The 19,295-nt window shown below is 36.5% G+C and overlaps 1 protein-coding gene across 7 annotated transcripts in view; it reads right to left on the reverse strand.

The window, feature by feature from the left end:
* Positions 1-19,295, reverse strand: part of sdk2b (sidekick cell adhesion molecule 2b) — a 397,130-nt gene that overhangs the window by 20,599 nt on the left and 357,236 nt on the right. For 5 of the 7 annotated variants that reach the window (XM_048171156.1, XM_048171151.1, XM_048171157.1 and 2 more), the window contains exons 24-40: positions 18,651-18,801; positions 18,332-18,569; positions 17,126-17,241; positions 16,722-16,911; positions 16,535-16,633; positions 15,754-15,948; positions 13,295-13,496; positions 13,004-13,107; positions 10,250-10,320; positions 9,591-9,726; positions 8,148-8,204; positions 7,571-7,672; positions 7,367-7,482; positions 4,937-5,123; positions 3,247-3,384; positions 1,563-1,772; positions 1,348-1,473 (exon numbers count right to left, since the gene is read on the reverse strand). In XM_048171156.1, coding sequence (XP_048027113.1) covers positions 1,348-1,473; positions 1,563-1,772; positions 3,247-3,384; positions 4,937-5,123; positions 7,367-7,482; positions 7,571-7,672; positions 8,148-8,204; positions 9,591-9,726; positions 10,250-10,320; positions 13,004-13,107; positions 13,295-13,496; positions 15,754-15,948; positions 16,535-16,633; positions 16,722-16,911; positions 17,126-17,241; positions 18,332-18,569; positions 18,651-18,801 — 2,438 coding nt within the window. The remainder of the gene's footprint in view (positions 1-1,347; positions 1,474-1,562; positions 1,773-3,246; positions 3,385-4,936; positions 5,124-7,366; positions 7,483-7,570; positions 7,673-8,147; positions 8,205-9,590; positions 9,727-10,249; positions 10,321-13,003; positions 13,108-13,294; positions 13,497-15,753; positions 15,949-16,534; positions 16,634-16,721; positions 16,912-17,125; positions 17,242-18,331; positions 18,570-18,650; positions 18,802-19,295) is intronic. The other 2 variants (XM_048171159.1, XM_048171152.1) reach the window with 1 other exon arrangement.

Genomic DNA, 19,295 nt, shown 5'->3' on the forward strand with positions numbered 1-19,295 from the left:
GGACACTTTATTTTCTGTTTTTGAAGGTTTTCTGTTTATATCTGTTAAATAAAAGCCTCTCCGAGGCCTGACGCCACACCCACTGCGTCTGTCGTTTGCTCCTCCTGCCACAATATGCGAATAAAAGCCTAAATTCAATCTGTTCATCATATAAAGTGATCGTGTCTCTTCAGAAAATTTGGACTAAACTGCTCAATTCATATGGATTAGTTTTACGATCACTTTATGAACTTTTTGAAGCGTCAAAGTGGTAATTGCACAGCTGTCAATAGAGGGACAGAAATCTCTCAGATTCCATTAAAATATCTTCAGAAAGTTTACAGGTTTGGAATGACACGAGGGTGAGTAAATGATGACAGAATTTTCATTTTTGGGTGAACTATCCCTTTAAGTTGGTTCTTCTAAATCATTTTCTTCTATTTTTTTTTTCCACTGTAAGCTAAAACTAAGTGAATTCAGTTTATTTTCTATTTCTGTCTTTTTTTTTTTCTTTTTTTTTTTACACTTTTTTGGGTAGATGGGTAGAAAATTGGAGAGCGAGAAGGAGAGTGGAACCTGTCTAACCTGAGATTATACCAGCAGTACCTGCATGAGTACCAAGGCTCTAAATAGGGCTGCACAATTTGTGGAAAAAATCTAAAAGCGATTTTGCTGTTAAAAATTGTGATTTAAAATGTGATTAAAAATGCTGGGCTTGTGTTGGCCAAAAATGCTGTGATTATACATTAATATGACCATAATAATAATAATAATAATAATAAAATAATACATTATTATTAAATAAAAATATTAAACAAAATAAGAATTAGTATTGTAATTTTCACTGTAAAATAAAAAAAAAGTATTTAAAAAATAATAGAATTATATTAATAATCATACTTGTGCAACTGTAAAATTAAAATATATTTATGGCCATTGTCTTAATTTCTCTTAACTGTTTTCAAACATTAAACCATCAAGCTTTTATTTTGGCAGAAACCCACAAGGAACCCTTAGAGCTTCTCTCTCTCTCTCTCTCTCTCTCTCTCTCTCTCTCTCTCTCTTTTTTGTTCTTGACTACAGCACTTCTCATTACCAGTGTGAACACAGTGCTCCACTTCAGTCTGAAACACACAGCACATATATTTATTTAACTTAATTGCAGTCTTTCAGATTTGACACTTTTCGTAGACAAAGACTTTAAGGAAACAACAGGAAGTTTGAGACATGGGGAAATTAATTGGCACATACACACGAACCTGCAACTCCCACATGAGCACCTAGGTTCAGCTAGAGCATGTGCTAACCACTAAGCCACGGCTTCAGCGTTTAATTTCTCAAACGTGCTCATTTGTATTTTTATCTCACCTGAGGGTCTGGCCTCAATAACATAGCGTGTGATGGGTGCTCGCCCAGGATCCCCATTGGCCCAGTGGATGGTGAGGGCGGAGCCATATCGAGAGATGAAGGGCTCACCGGGAGGGCCCGGGGCTCCTGATCACAAAGAAGAAATGAGGTCACATGAAAGCTCAGCTGAAACTGCTCAGCTGAAATAGTACAGAGGCTCTAGCATACAGACAGACCTTCTCCAGGTCCTGTGGTGATGTTGGCCTCCACCTCCGGACCATAGGTAAAGGTTTTGGCACGAATGCGGAAGTTGTACGTGACGCCATCCGCCAGGTCTTTGATTTTCAGCCACAGGGGGGCGTTCCCCTTCACGTCCACCGTCACGATCTTACTGACGCCTGGGGGGGAGGGGGAGTGAAGACAGTCGACACAGGCCACTGAGGACTCTAGACAAACACACTGCTTTTAGTTCAGGCAACAGGAGCTTAACACACACTCACACATGGGTGTAGATCTCATTTCAACCATATTGTTGGAATCTGAATATTGATTGCAGGGTCCAAAATTAACACTCATCCAATGCTAAATGCAAATGAAATGACTTTGGCCAGTTAATAAGAATTTGGCTGGTAATTGTATTATTTACTATAACTTGAGTGTTTAAGAATGATAATTTGACAGGTGAAGCACATGATCATTAAGTGACCAGCATGACACATTTTGAAAGACTTGTGTGTCAACTTGTGGATATTTTATCATGTTAAGTTTCCTTCAGAAATCCAAATGACGACACCAAGCCACTAAAAGTCACCAAATATGAAGAACAAAATCAAGGACTTGTGACAGATGCTGTTTCACCAGACAATGGATAGCTTGTAAGCGGTGTTTTTTATCATTAACTAAAATGAAAACTACTAAAAATCATTTTTTGTTAAATGAATTTAAAAAAAAAACATTAGATGAAAAAGTTACACTTAAAAAGCATAAATGATAATTAGAAAGGTTGCCTTAGCAACTTACTGAAATAAATTAGCCTACTAAAATTATTAAAACTAATAATTAATTGAAGCTAAAAATGTATTTAAATATTAAAAAAACATAAAAATGACAAAAGCATAAAATTACTAAAACTTAAACTAAATTAAAATGAAAAATGGAAATATAAAAATATATATATTTTTAAATATTAATAAATACTATAATAGTATATAAGATAAAAATAATATAATTATTATAAAAATAAAAAATAATTTGAAGTGATGCTTCAAAATTATCTGTACTGTTTATTATAAACAAGCAAGGAAAAAAATAGCTAAATTATTTAAAAATATCGATATTAAATAAAAATAATGCAAAATACAACTTTAAGTTAAGAATGGCTACTAACTTTTTAATTAACCCACCACCAGCAGGTGTGGCAAATGTTAATTGTGGATCCTGACTAATTATAATATTGAAAATTTGATGTTAGAACAATTCTGAAAGGAATTGTTCCTGGGCCCAACACCCCTGCGCACACACACGCGCACACACACACACACACACACACACACACACACTGATTTGATTCTAAACTGACTATCAATTAACCTCATGATTATCTACACTGTAAAAAATTATTTTCATGATTTCTTATGACATTTTTTCTTTTGTTAAATCAACTTAGATAATTAATGCATTTCATCTATCATAATATTTTGAGTTTGTTGATTAAAATAATAGCCTTCATTGTATTAACTCAAATTTTTAATTTCAATAAACTCAAAATTTTAAGGCAACAAGGTAACCTTTTTAAGTTAAACCAAAAATTCTTTTTTACAATGTTGTAATGATAGTAAGGTGTTGAAAAAAGGAACATTTAAGCTAAAGTTGGTATGTTTTAGAAAAACACAACACCTAAGAAACAAGAAAGCCACTGACCATCAACAGGCATGCAGGGCTCGTAGATGAGTCTGTAACCCTCGATGATACCATTAGGGAAGACAGGCTCGCCCCACGACACGTTGACAGAGGTGGTAGTGAGCTCGCTGAAATGGATGAAACTGGGAGCGCTGGGAGCTGAAAGAGAAAACATCTGCTAATCAGGAGAGACACGACAGACAGTCTCAATGGCTTAAACACGTCTGCCTGTCTCCTTTTCCTGGGATTGAGTCTTTAAACCCTTCTTGGAACAAAAAACAGCTAGAACAAAATAACCTGTCATTCTTTGTCTGTCTCTATCTTTGGGGGGAAAAAAAGAAAAAGGGCAGACATAATCTTTTTAGACGAAAAAGAGGAAGACAGACACAGCTAGTGAGAAGATAGACTCTTGCTGATTTATTGTACTTCCTTTGCTATGTACTTGAACTCCACAGCTTGAGGCAAAATCATTTAATGCCAGTCAAAGTGTTTTCTGGATGAGCAATTCAAGATATCAATGGGAACCGTCAAGCTATAATATGTAGTTTTAACCACAAACAAAAACATTGTTCTCTAGCATTCCAACCTCAAATAATCTTAACTGCATACTAAACAAAAACAATATTATTTTTTTTGCAACACATTTTAATGATTTTAATTTAACAAAAAAAAAAAAAAAAAAAAAAAACGAACAAAACTCCAAATCCAGTCAACAAGTTAGGCGTTAATTCTTTAAACGCTCTGATGATTCAAAAAATTTGCTCGACTGATTCAAATCAATGTCTGGTGAGTCTCTTTGACTGATTATTTAAAAGAACCAGTTCATAAGAATCAGTCCCTTGAGAATCAGACTATAGTAGTGGTGAAGTATGTCATATTCGTCATCTTTTCCTCATAAAAAAAAACAATGAATAAACCAAGTGTAAATTCTGCCCTTCAATTTTACACAGAATGGAAACATGCCATTTTCTTCAAAATATCCTCATGTTTCCCTTTCTAGAATTCTATATTAGCAAAAAGAGTGAAAACAAAAAGCCCACACATAACAAAAAAATCCTGGAACGCCATTTCATCCATCTATTTTGACACTGAAGCTCAACACGGCCAACTTTATAATATCAGATGACAAAAACAGTCACTTCTTTGGCAATCAAATGAAAAGCACATTTCTTTCAGACTCCAAGGGAAGCATCTCCTTCAGAAAGAGAGAACAATCTAGAGACTGTGTCCCACAGACGCTCTGAGCCGTGAGCCAGCTCACAGGCATGCTGAATGAAAACCACAAGGGCTGAATAAGGCAGAAATAACTCTGCTTCATCAGACCGAACTTTACACACACAAACAAATGCATATAGCAGATTTACTGATTAGAAGCAAATGATAGCTTGTTGAGTTTTTGATATTTCTTGGCCAGTTGTCAGCAGCGGTTCACATTCCAGAAGGTCTTAGACACATAAATAATGAAATCATTTAAAATAGTTTCCATCATTCCAAACTCCTAATTGATTGGCCATGTGTTTACTGTAAAATAAGTGGCAAAAGTACAATTACTCACTTCAGATTTAAAATCTAAAAAAGGAGAGCTATCTAGTGTCAAATGGCAAAGTGGTCTTCCTGTACTTGGTACATTATGTGCTGAACAAATAACCCAGGACAAGTGTTTTTGTTGAGATATGCATAAGGGACAGGGAGGGACAGAACTTTTCCTCACCAGCTTGTTGGGTTCTTCCTCTGGTCGGTGGACTGCGTGGCCCATCGCCGGCTGCGTTGAAAGCAGCAACGCTGATCATGTAGGTGGTGTAGCCCGTTAGATTCTTCAGCTTCACCCCTCCCTCTGGCAGGAAGAGTGTCCGCAGTTTCTCTGTCTCGTTTTTCCGTTGATATTCCCAAAAGAAAATCTACAATAAGAAAACAATAAGTCACACTCATATTATTGTTCTGTATCGTCTATTTTAGGCATTTTTCAACACTCGGGTACTTTTATATCCCAAGTGTTGATTTTTGTTTTTTTTTTTTAAATGAAAAGAAACCTTTTTGTCCTTTTGTTTATATGAAGGTCACTTTACAATGTTCTTGGAAGTATTTTCCCTGCCTCATTAATTATTGTAACCTTTTTTATGGGGTCATGAACTGCGTTGTTTTATTGTTTTATAATGCTTCTTTGTGCACTTTTAATGTTAGTATGATTTTTACATCAAAAATTGTTATAATTTAGAAATAAAAGGCATTTTTCCTACCCTGATTTTATCTCTAATTTGAACGCTTTGTTTTAAGGGACGTGTCTGCTTTGAGACTTCAGTGTAAACGCCCACTTCTGTTGATCGTTTAGTCGCTGGTTTGATTTACTGACACACAGACAAAAGAACATCTGACTGTACATGAATCATTAATATCAGAAATCACTGGTCACAGATCAGGCATTAGAATTAAAGGATTAGTCCACTTTTAAAGAAACTTTTCCTGATAATTTACTCACCCCCATGTCATCCAAGATGTCCATGTCTTTCTTTCTTCAGTCGAAAAGAATTTAAAGTTTTTGATGAAAACATTCCAGGATTATTCTCCTTATAGTAGACTTCAATGGGCACCAAACAGTTGAAGGTCAAAATTAGTTTCACTGCAGCTTCAAATTGTTAAACACGATCCCAGATGAGAAATAAAGGTCTTATCTAGTGAAACCATCGCTCATTTTCTGAAAAAAAAATTAAAATTATGTAAGTTTTAACCAGAAATGCTCATCTTGAACTAGCTCTCTTCTTCTTCTCCTCTATTAGAATTCCAGGAGTGTAAATGCTGCTAAGCGTAATACTGCCCTTCACAGGCCAAAGTTTGAACTAATTTTTATATGCAATATGCTAGTTTATAACAGTATAGTATATAAGTATATAACAATTAGTTCAAACTTTGGCCTGTGGAGGGCAGTATTATGCTTAGCAGCATCTATACTGCTGGAATTCTAATAGAGGAGAAGAAGAAGAAGAGAGCTAGTTCAAGATGAGCATTTAAGGTTAAAACTTATATAATTTTCAATTTTTTTCAGAAAATGAGTGATGGTTTCACTAGATAAGACCCTTATTTCTCATCTGGGATCGTGTTGAACAATTTGAAGCTGCAGTGAAACTAATTATGACCTTCAACTGTTTGGTGCCCATTGAAGTCTACTATAAGGAGAAAAATCCTGGAATGTTTTCATCAAAAACTTTAATTTCTTTTCGACTGAAGAAAGAAAGACATGGACATCTTGGATGACATGGGGGTGAGTAAATTATCAGGAAAAGTTTATTTAAAAGTGGACTAATCCTTTAACATGTTGTCACATTACTGTCAAGTCCATATCATAAAAGTCAGTTTGCAAATTGACCAAGTAATTCACAGTGAAATGTACCGAATACAAAAAAAATAATGCTCATCTTATACATTCACATCTTGCTGTCCCCGAAGCTATCTTTATTGCTTGCTAACTCTAGTAACCCAGCGTTAGCGTCTCTCTGTTTCCTACTACGTGACATGGACGATTCGGTGGGTGGGGCTAAACAGGCAGTGATGTAGAAGCAGGCATTGATCGTCTACGGAGGTGGTGTTTAGCCACACTATTACGTAATAAAGTGGCACATTCCACGACCTGCCGTTTTGGCAGATTGGCTTCAATATAAGCTGTTTTTAGATTAACGAGAAAATTTTGAATTATTACAGGATGTTTTATAACATAACCTCTTATATTTCAAAAAATCGAGGGAATTTTGATTTCTCAGTTCATGAGACATTTAAAGTGGCCTTTATGCACAGATATTAGTTAGTTGCCCATATCTCAATTTTAAAAAAAAATATGAAAATCCATTATAAAAAATACGAATTAGAATGTTTAAAAATATGATGATCTAAACAAAGAGCAAAACAATCAAACAATTTCAATATTTAACTGTTTTATAAAACTGCCAAAATCAAGCTGAATCATTCAAAAAATCATACAAGCTGTAATTTGTAATTATTCAAAAAGTGTAATTTCCAGCAGATGATGTAAATAGTTCACATTAGTAAGAAAAACCCATGAGTCAGGGAAGGTCAACAACTTAACATCATACAGAAAATACTCATGGGAGTCACACTAAAAGCATTTTCCACTTAATCATCAGAGACTGACCTTATAACCCTGAATGTCTCCATTCTGAGTCTCCAGCGGAGGAGGGTCCCACGTCACATCAAACTGTGTGGCAGTAGCTGATTGGATGACCACATTTTGAGGCGGGGCAGTCGGAACTGTGAGAGAACATCGACGTGATGTGAAGTTTTGTTCTATTCATGTATCAACAAAGAAAGGACTTCATAACGGTAATGCAAGTTTTACCTGCTTCACCAACAAACACTTCCTGTGGTGAGCTAGTTGGTCCCTCACCAACAGCATTGTACACACTCATTCTGATTTCATATCGCTTGTGTTTCATAAGATCTACAAGTGCAAAAAACACAAATAACAGTTTCTTCATACATGGTTGGCACTTCACAGATTTAATCTATTTAGTAAAAAAAAAAAAAGACAATCAATGTGATTTGCTTTATATTAGATGTTCCACTTTCTGGACCATCTTTTTTTTTATTAACTTTGACTCAGTCTTTCTCTGAAAACTGTGCCGGCTCCCAGTCCAAGTGATGAGTCAGTCTGCTTATCTGAACTCAATTTACACACTGCTCTTCCTGCAGACATCAACGGCAGAGAGAAACCAGACACGGCTCTTAACTTCATTACCACTCTAGATGTGAGGTGAGAACAGGCCTGCTGATAGCAGCTAGCCTAAACATCCAGGCTGCATGTTCTTAACTCTAAAGCAAGGCTTGACTTGTGCTGCATTAGACACAATCATATATCAGTTTTATGGGGGGAAAAAAAAATTGCAGATTGCAAGAACAAACAGGAAGCAACTTACTGTCCAGCTCGTACTGAGTGAGGGACGGCTCGCTGAGATTCCGTAAGCTATATGGAGCTGCAGGAGAGAAAGTGGAGGACATTTGAGAAGAAGATATGGTCAGTAAAAGAATAAGAGTGAGATATTAGCTTAAATATAAAAAAAAAAAAAAAAAAAAAAAATGAATATGAATATGAATATGGCATTATGCTTGGCATACTACAATCATACTCTGGCTTATTTTATTATTAACTGATTAATAGATCATATACACACACACACACAATAAAACCATCTCGAGATTAAAGTTGTTAAATTTTGAGAAAAAACTGGTTATATTTCGAGAAAAAAGTCGAAATAAAATGTTGAGAATAAACTCGTTAAATTTCGAGAAAAAAACTCGTTAAATTTCAAGAAAAAAGTAGAGATAAAATGTTGAGAATAAACTCGTTAAATTTCGAGAAAAAAGTCGAAATAAAATGTTGAGAATAAACTCGTTAAATTTCGAGAAAAAAACTCGTTAAATTTCAAGAAAAAAGTCGAGATAAAATGTTGAGAATAAACTCGTTAAATTACGAGAAAAAAGTTGTTAAATTTCGAGAAAAAAGTTGAGATAAAATGTTGAGAATAAACTCGTTAAATTACGAGAAAAAAGTCGTTAAAGTTCGAGAAAAAAGTCGAGATAAAATGTTGAGAATAAACTCGTTAAATTGCGAGAAAAAAACTCGTTAAATTTCGAGAAAAAAGTCGAGATAAAATGTTGAGAATAAAGTCATTAAATTACGAGAAAAAAGTCGTTAAATTACGAGAACAAATTCGTTAAATTATGAGAAAAATTTTGTTAAATTTCGAGAAAAAAGTCGAGATAAAATGTTGAGAATAAACTCATTAAATTATGAGAAAAAAGTTGTTAAATTACGAGAACAAATTCGATAAATTACAGCATTACTTTTTTCTCATAATTTAACGAATTTGTTCTCATAATCTAACGACTTTTTTCTCGTAATTTAATGACTTTATTCTCAACATTTTATCTCGACTTTTTTCTCAAAATTTATCGACATTTTTCTCATAATTTAACGAATTTGTTCTCGTAATTTAATGAGTTTATTCTCAACATTTTATTTCGCCTTTTTTCTCGAAATTTAACGAGTTTTTTCTCGAAATTTAACAACTTTAATCTCGAGATGGTTTTATTTTTTATTATTGCTTGGCCCTAATCCTCTTCCGTAGTGAGTTGATTAAAACAGTTGATAAAAAAGAATTAAATATAAAAGATAAATTAATCACAATTTTCATGGTTATGTGCAACAAAAAAAAGGCCAAAGCACTACAACGAAAGGGTTTCAACATTAGTAATTATGTTGCCATAATTATTATATTTTTTTGGGTGAGTCAAGTCTCGCCATATCTCACTAGTAAGAGAACTGTCACTAGTGCAGATACTGTATGTTTTATGCTTACAGGTGAGTTCTGCCCAGCTGGTTGAAGCGCCACTGATGGTATGAACACTGAAACTTCGGAGCCGATCGTAAAGCAACTCCCGATATCGGATTCGGAAGCCCAGCAGGATCCCGTTAATTTTCTCCTCAGGAGGGGGCTGAGGACGACAGGACAGGCTGAGTGAATGTCACCACACACATAATCAACAGTGTCATTAAAGGTGAAGTGTGGAATTTCTATTTCTAGAATTGCTATTTCTCCTTCTGCTATTGATCAGAAAAAAATAGCATTTAAGCCTTTGCCATTTGATTTGTGTCTGCGGTTGAAACTTTTCTGTAACTACATGTAATTGGAGGTTGTGTAAACACATGTACGTTGCTATCCGGAGGGAAGACATCTTTGCTCTGTCACTTCAAACATTTGCTCAGTTTAACGATCAAATCTGAGAAATCCCCTAATAAATCGTGAATGAACTGGGTGGAGGAACCAGTTCGCTCACCTTTGTGCCACCTGAATGGATAGAGATGTAAACCAGAGGCCTGGGGCTTTTTGAAATGGTAATTCAGGGGTGAGTTTGAGAATATGTGTTTAAGATACATACTATGCCCTCCTGCTCTGTTATTACAAACTGTTGATGGAAAAGCACAGGAGAAGTATAGTGGAAAGTCCCGCCCCCTTACCTGCCAGCAGATCAGCACAGAGGTTGTGGTGTGTGGCGTGACAGTCAGGATTGTGGGAGATTCGTCTGGAGCTGGAGAGAGCAAGAGACACAATTAAAAGACAGAACGATAACTGTGTACTTGGCATCATTGTGAACGTTTTGCCGCATCAGCTACAATGTATTACGCTACATAAACAATTCATTGCTGAACATGCCAAGTCTGTCTTACTGCCTGATTTGTTGCGTTGGGTTTTAAACAGGCATTATGCATTGGCCCGTCTCACTTCACTAGAGTTGCTTAGGTATCACTTAGTCTCGTAGCAACCAGAGATACTGTATTACCTCATTTATTCTACTGCCTCCAGCAATGACATCATTGCTGGAACACAATAACATCACCTGCGTTCACAATAAAACCTTGGCTGCTATTACGGCTGTAAAACAGTACTCTCGTAATACAGGCAGAATAGCATCTGTGTGCAGCATAATGGTCAATTCATGACATGCACATCACGTACAGAATGACTCGGCTGTATATATTCAGAGAAGAGAGGAAGGCGGAGCCATGTAGAGAAGAATATGGTGTTTAATGGCTGTGTTCTAAAACTTGGTGAGCTCCAGCACTGTCTACACAGGGATACTGTTCAAAACTTTTGGGTTAGTAAGATTTTTTGGGCCAGATATACTGAGCTTTCATAAATAATCAGGTTTTGCAATGTGAACAGGAAATGCGCTCTCGAGGAGAAACACGCAATCTCCAAATCATCGATCAAAGCGTGCTAGTTTTAGGACACATGGTATTCATGCCAAAAAGCCAAACCGCATTTAGAAACCGAGAAAATGGGGCCGATCTCTCAGTGACGCGCGAGCTGGCTTGACTTAGTTCTAGGATATAGTTTATGGACGTTTTGATTTCGGTATTACATCTAGAAAGGTAAAAGCAGTGATACATTATAATAGAGATATCTGAAAGCAAACGAAAGTGATATTGGCCTCGTCCAGTGGGGAGACGCACGAGAGGAGACCTGCGCATTTAATTGGTATGTGTAGCTTACTGTAATACTGCATTTAAACTTATCAGTGGCATGCACTTTGATCGTGAAAGTGAAAGTCCCTTTGCGGTCACATCACATCATTTAAATCTTGTTAACATTAGATGCACTTAAACCAGCATGAACAAACAATCAACAACTTATTTTTTAATAACTAACATTAACAAAGTGAACTAATACAGATGTATTGCTCAGTTAGTTCATGTTAAACATTATCTGAGTTTAATAAATGAACCTTATTGTTAAGTGTGTATTTAAACTCAGTAGCATTTTTGAAATAATAAAAACGATGTTGTTCTAACTATTTTGAGTTGAACAAAAAAATCATTTTTACAGTGGAAAAGGCAGTATAGACTTATTATAATATTATAGCCGATATAATTAACCAACTTAGTTTTCTTATCAACTTACTTGAAGTGAAATAGTCATTGAGCTTTGTTGAATTCATGTCCTTAATTGCAATTCAGTTACTGATACTTTAAAGAAGCTTTTTTGTGACAATTTTTTTAATTTAATTTAAATCTTGGTTTTTTTAATGACAAAAACAAAATAGTTTTTCAGTAAACTGTTAAACACTGGTTATTCAATAAACACATATTACTGAAAACTGCTCAAAATAAATTTAAATTTTAAATTGAACTTCGTGACTTCGTATCGTGGCTTTAGTATCGTGATGCGTATCGTATCGTGACATTGTTGGTGATACACAGCCCTAAGGGATACTGTTCAAAACTTTTGGGTTAGTAAGATTTTTTGGGCCAGATAATAGGGCAAATTAGCATGAGAGCACAATTCCCAAAAAGCGCAGATGGGAGTGGAAAGTTCTACGCATGATTTATTGATGACACGCAAGATACTTGCAAAACAGATACTTTTTTTCCAGGATTTTTTTGTTAATAGAAAGTTCAAAAGAGCAATATTTAAAAGCATTGAAATAGAAACTATTAGTAACAATGTAAAAGTCTTCACTGTTATTTTTGATTAATTTAATTCATCCTTGCTAAATAAAAGTATTAATTTCTTTCAAAATCTAAAAAAATAGAATGAAAATCTTACTTATACACAGGACATATTATATATTGGACAAAATAGTCCATTGAAATTATATATACTATTTTTATCTAGCTTTTGGAAATGGGGTGTTTTCACTCCACAAACAGGTCTTTTTTTTGGGTAATTTTTAGCCTCAAATTGAATAAAACACTAATTTAATACAGCTCTTTTCCAGTGTGCTTTTCCAGAAGAACCAAGTGATGCTGCTAAGTGTTTGCTTGTAAACAGTAATTTCATGTTTAGCTTCGAAGTCATTTGATTGAGCGTCTACCAATATTTTATTTTTAAATGAGTAGCCCATTTTCTACTCCTTACACTGTTTAGAGAACATATGAGATGCTGACTTTGATTTTGGCCATACAGCCTCAAAAGGCTGTTTTAAGCAACCTAATGTACGCTGGTTCTCCGAGCCTGCTCAGGTTGGTCTGGTTTGCTGGTTTTAGAAGGGTTTGGGGCACTTGTTAGCTTGATAGGCTGAGAGACCAGCTGCCTGACCAACTTAAGACCAGCTTGGGCATCTTGGAAACCAGCTAAGGATATCTGAAACTCTTATGATGCCTTAAAATCTCAAAAAATGGTTTTGAAACAGAGCTTTAGAGTGAACACATCTCCACAATACAGCATTGATAAAGAGTACAAGAGAAGTGAAAATAGTTAAATGTTCTAACCATCCTGTAGTGTTGTGATGGCTTCACTCTCTTCACTGTAGTCACTGTCTCCAATATCATTAGTGGCCTTCACTCTGAACTGATAGGAGGTGAAGGGCTTCAGTCTGAAATAAAAATCACACACGTGAGTCAAAACACAAGAAGCTACTTAGAATATGCTTTGCATAAAGCCAGCATAATGTTACAATGACTAACGATGTAATGCCACTTTTTATTGAAAAACTGTGCTGTGAAGTACTGTGACTTTATGCATCAAATCACACAAAACTTCCCAGCAGATGTCTTTTGTACCTGTCTACGATGTAGGAGCTGGACTCATGGCTAACAGACGCAGAATGAACCGTCCAGTTCTTCTCGGGCAGCTCTCTGACCTGAACCGTGTAATACCGGACTGGCGATAAACCGTCGCTGCCGGGTTCCCATGATAATAGCACACTGCGTGCCTGTACGTTTTCCTGGGGGACTGTAGGACGGCTGGTGGGCTGGGGCCGAGCTGGGGGTCAAAGGTCAAGCATAAGTAGACTTAAAACTTAATCAAACAAAGCCAATAACCAGACTAACTCCAATATTTACATTTTTGTGAATCGGTTTGTTTAATGTGAATTTAATGTGAAACAGAAGTCTTTCAAAAAACATTAAGTAAAACCTAATTTTATTTAACTTTAACTGAGATCTTCATTGTTTTTGTGCTCAAAGCAGAATTAAATTGTAAAATTAAATTACATAATTTGATGCATGAAAATGGCATGAAAAAGTATGTGAACCCCTTGCAGAATCTGTGAAAATGAGAACTATTTTAATAAAATAAGAGGGATAATAAAAAATGCATGTTATTTTTTGTTTAGTACTGTCCTGAGTAAGATATTTTACATAAAAGATGTTTGCATTTAGTTCACAAGACAAAACAATAGCTGAATTTATTAAAATAACCCCATTCATAAGTATGTGAACCATTGATTCTCAATACTGTGTGTGGTTACCTGATGATCCACGACTGTTTTTTTGTTTTGTGATGGTTGTTCATGAGTCTCTTGTTTGTCCTGAGCAGTTAAACTGAGCTCTGTTCTTCAGAAAAATCCTCCAGCTCCTGCAGATTCATCAGTTTTCAAGCATTTTTGCATATTTGAACCCTTTCCAGCAGTGGCTGTGTGATTTTGGGATCTGTGTTTTCACACTGAGGACAATTGAGGGACTCAAACTCAACTATTAAAAAAAGTTCAAACATTCACTGATGCTCCAGAAGGAAACACGATGCATTAAGAGTCGGGTGTGAAAACTTCTGAACAGGATGAAGATGTCACAATTTTTCTTATTTTGTTTAAATATCATTGTTTTTCATTTAGTACTGCCCTTCGGAACCAACAGAAGACACTTGCATGTTTCCCATCAGTGAATGTTTGAACCTTTTTTAATAGTTGAGTTTGAGTCCCTCAACTGTCCTCAGTGTGAAAAGATGAATCTCAAAATCATACAGCCACTGCTGGAAAGGGTTCAAATATGCAAAAATGCTTGAAAACTGATGAATCTGCAGGAGCTGGAGGAATTTTGAAGAACAGAGCTCAGTTTAACTGCTCAGGACAAACAAGAGACTCATGAACATAAAAACAGTCGTGGATCCTCAGGTAACCACACACAGTATTGAGAATCAATGGTTCACATACTTATGAATGGGGTTATTTTAATAAATTCAGCTATTGTTTTGTCTTGTGAACTAAATGCAAACATCTTTTATGTAAAATATCTTACTCAGGACAGTACTAAACAAAAAATAACATGCAATTTTTATTATCCCTCTTAATTTATTAAAATAATTCTCATTTTCACAGATTCTGCAAGGGGTTCACATACTTTTTCATGCCACTGTAGATGAATAATTTCAAAATTGTATCCAAATTTTTGTTGATAAAAAAATATCTTTAGATTTTTTTAGATTTACCTTTATATTGAAGCAAATATAATTAAGCTACTTTTTTTAGATTTTACAATTTTAGTGAAGCTAACTACTTTTTCAAATAGTATAACTACTTTAAAGTATGAGTAACTTGTAGCATGGGAAGCTTTGAAGTAGCATCCCCAACACTGGTTTTTATGTCTATCCTCATAGAAACTCAAACAATATTATCTCTGCTTCACCACACACTTATAATCCTGCTGAACTATTTAAAAAATACATTAGATTATGGAAAATGTATGACTCTCATTTTGCATTATATAAGCGCACTTTATGAGTCAAAACCCCTGATCTCTACACTGGATCAGTGTACTGCATAAATAATCCGAGGTCTGATTGTGATGCTCTGTAAGAAGAACATGCTTTTGCATGAGTGGAAATCAGTGCAGCGAAACTTCCGCCAGACGTCTCAAACCACACCAAAGCGGGTCTGGCTAGAGGGGATTGAGCTGTTTTGGACTCAATCTCAGTGGACTGTAGACGTCTCCGTTCAGAGACATGAACACACAAACACACTCTCTAGATACAAGTCTGATTACATGTCCCTGTGACAGTAACATCATACGTAGATAAGGATGGGTGCTTTTTCAAGAGCGGGGAAGCACAGATGCCACTTATGAATTACAGTATGTGTACCTAGTTTTTATTTATTAATATACTGTATAGGTCTAAAAAAAAGTTCAAAATAAGACCTTTGATCATTAATTTCTTGCTTAATGTCAACAGACACACATTGATGTGATGCTCAGTTTGAACTCGTCTTGCTCCATTGATGGTGGTTGATAATAACGTGCATTACCTCTTTTCTCCGTGGTGACCACCAAAGCCTCAGCTGCCTCTCCCCATCCCTTGCGTGTCTGTGCTCTTATACGGAACACGTACACGGATTCCGGCCTCAGTCCGGTGACGGTATACTGCCGTGCGCTGGAGTTCAAGACATCAAACGTGGCTGTGTTGCTATTGGTGGAGTTCAGGCGGTATGTGATCTGATAGGCTGGAGAGGGAACCGATGACATCACAGAGATTAGAACAGGACAAACTGCTTTTCCTCGCATGCAATTCAGAGAATGTAACACATTTGGCTTGTTTCATAATTAGAGGAAACGCAAACCAATGAACAAAAGCAAAACCAATATGATTTCATTTACAATGGGCCACTAAGGAGTGGAAGCAATTACACTTAAAAAAAAGAAAGAAAAGAAATTAATACTTTTATTCAGCAAGGACACATTAAATTGTATATTTCACAATATTACAATTTTCACTGTATTTTTGATCAAATAAATGCAGTTTTGTTGAGCATAAGAGACTTTCAAAACCGTTAATTCAAAATCGTTCATTAAATCTGAATGGTAGTGCAAGTAAGGGTAAATAATTCTCTGATTGTTTTCACATGTTCATGTATATTTGCATGTGTAGGATCCATTAAACATCACTATTGAAATTATTCAGAGATGTTTAATCTCATGACGGTAAAAAGAGGTCATTCAGAAGATAAACATGTGAGTATAAACACCAGAAAACAGAACTGCACGCACACGACACACATGACAAACAAGCAAACAAACAAACTCTTGTACCCAGGATGATCCCATTGGGTTGGGAAGGTGGCTGCCAGATGAGCCTGACAGAGGTGGTCCGGACTTCAGGAAACAGAATGACGACAGGTGGCCCGGGCACTGAAAAAAGATCACACAGTCTTATCATACAGACACATCTGAGTACATAATAAAGCAATATTTATTTGTTATGTACTGCCATGCCCACCATCATCAAGGGTTCGCTCCAGGATTGAAGGAGAGCTGGGTCGGCCGTCTCCAATGCGGGTGAAGGCTAGCACCTGGATCTCATACAGAACATACTTCCCCAGTCCGGTCAGCTGAACACTATGGCTGGCGTTTCCTTCCACCGTCCAGAACTGAAGAGGAGAGTCTGAATCCTTCTCCTTATAAGCCACCTGTGAAAAAGAGAAGGTATAGATCAAAGTTAAAGTGGATGGGGACCACGGACAGCTGTGGTCACCATTCACTTTTTATTGTGTGGAAAAAACAAAACAAAACAGCTTTGGTCATGTGTTACGCAGTCATGTATTCATATTGTCAATTTTGCAGCTTTGTTTCAATTAATGTTTTGTTTTGTTTTTTCCTCACTGGGAAGTGCATCTCACAGACCTTGTAGCCCAGGATAAGTCCATTCCGATCGGGTTCGGGAACTTCAAACCAGCGGACCAGAATGCTGCTGGAGGTAGTGGCAAATGCAGAAACATTTGTGGGGCCACAAGAGGGGACTGCATTAAAACAGAGGAAAACAGAAGGATTGGTTAAAGTCAGATGTGGATAAAATACAGATGTGTTGGTTAAAGTCACCATTAATTAATTTTTTTAACGTAAATATTATTGCAATATTTATTATAAATAATTTATCCATGCACATCATTATTTATTTATTTTTTCATGTGCCCTCATAATCTTTAATCAAAATAACTTTCCCTCCTTCTTGCAGCAACATCTCTTCTCTGATGATGTTTACTGGCATGAGGGTGGAACAACCTGTCACTCACATGAGATCGACCAATAGCAAACCACAACCATTCAATCAATTCCCAAAGGAAAAAATCAAGTCCCCACTCTACATTTTTCTTGTTCGAGAAGCTGTTTCACTCGTATATACATCACAACAGGGAAGAAAATACTATCGCAACTTCCCGGAAGTTGCATATATGGATAAATTAGTCTTTCTGAATACCTCAAGTCCTTAATGGGGTTGAAATATGTTCATTGTATATATGTGTGTGTGTGTGTGTGTGTGTGTGTGTGTGTGTGTATGTGGAGGGGGATTAAGTGTGCTGATGGCTGGACACATATCAAAGGCAGTGGAAGATTTTGACCATTATTGGGGGAGTAACAGAGAATCACTCTGCGGCACAAATCCCGGACACGGAGTGCACGATTGCGGGAATTTGATTGGCTAGAGAAAAATCAGGGGAGTCATGTGTACAGCCCCATGTGTTACCAATTTCCTCAACACCCACTTATTAATCCCAAACTTGCTTCCCTAAATTCTGGTAACCACGGAGACCGAGCGGAGCAGAAGGAGAGAAGGGGAAAAAGAGGTGGTCCAGAGGAAGTGAGGATTGCTTCTCTTTCATGGCACAGAAAGAATGAAAAGATTTGCATGTGTGCACAGTTCAGTACTCATTTAAGCTTGTTTTAACAGGAAATCCTGTGTCCACATACTATATATGATGAATGCATTGCATTGAGCTCAACATATGTAATGTTTTTCCATTCCATATTATGAAATGGATAGTTCCGGCTCCACAGTCTGGCTGGATGAACCATATATATTAAGCCTTTTGAAGCCTGGTTTCTCTTTACCTGACTCTCGGGTTCTTCCGCGTACGGGTTGACTCCATGGTCCTGCTCCAATGCCATTGATGGCTTGAACTCTGACCTCATACTCCGTCCACTCCTCCAGATCCTCGATGGTGAACTCTCTCTCCAGGCGGTCTGCGATGACGTGCAGCAGGGCTTTGGACTGAGCTCCAGTCCTGCTGTACTGCACACGGTAACCCACCGAATCAGGGTTCCCGTTGTATTCCCATTCAGGAAGAGGCTGATGGACGGTTGAAAAAGAGAGAGTGAGTTTGTGTCTCAGTGCAACATATATGTGTATTGTTTAGATTCTAGAACTTACCACCCATCTGAGCCAGAGGCTGGTCTCGCTGGCTGTCCGCAGGGTGACATTTGCAGGGGCCATATCAGGAGGAGCCTGCAGGGTCTGGATCTTCCTAGAAGGCTGGCTGGGTGGACTGGTGCCCACTATGTTCACCTGACGCATACGAAACCTGCAAACCCAAATATACACTTAATGGGGTTTTATACATTAACATAAATCTCGGGTGATCCAATCACAAGTAGTGTTGTTATTGTTAACTTAAAGTAAAATTAAAACCATTAAAAACTATTTTTGGTATGTAAAATAAAAATATAAAATGAGATATTAAAACTTAAAAATTAGAAATGTTGTCTGGTCAACTAACTGAAATAAATAAATAATGAAGCTTAATTTGAAGTACTGAAATGACTAAAACTGAATAAATAAATTAAAGCTATATAGAAATATTTTAAAGGTGCCCTAGATTCAAAATTTGAATTTACCTTGGCATAGTTGAATAACAAGAGGTCAGTACATGGAAAAGACATACATTGAGTTTCAAACTCCATTGCTTTCTCTTTCTTATGTAAATCTCATTTGTTTAAAAGACTTCCGGAAAACACGAGGATCTCAACATAACACCGACTGTTACGTAACAGTCGGGGTGTACGCCCCAATATTTGC

This window comes from Megalobrama amblycephala, linkage group LG20 (genome assembly GCF_018812025.1).
Source record: "Megalobrama amblycephala isolate DHTTF-2021 linkage group LG20, ASM1881202v1, whole genome shotgun sequence".
Lineage (NCBI taxonomy): Eukaryota > Metazoa > Chordata > Actinopteri > Cypriniformes > Xenocyprididae > Megalobrama > Megalobrama amblycephala.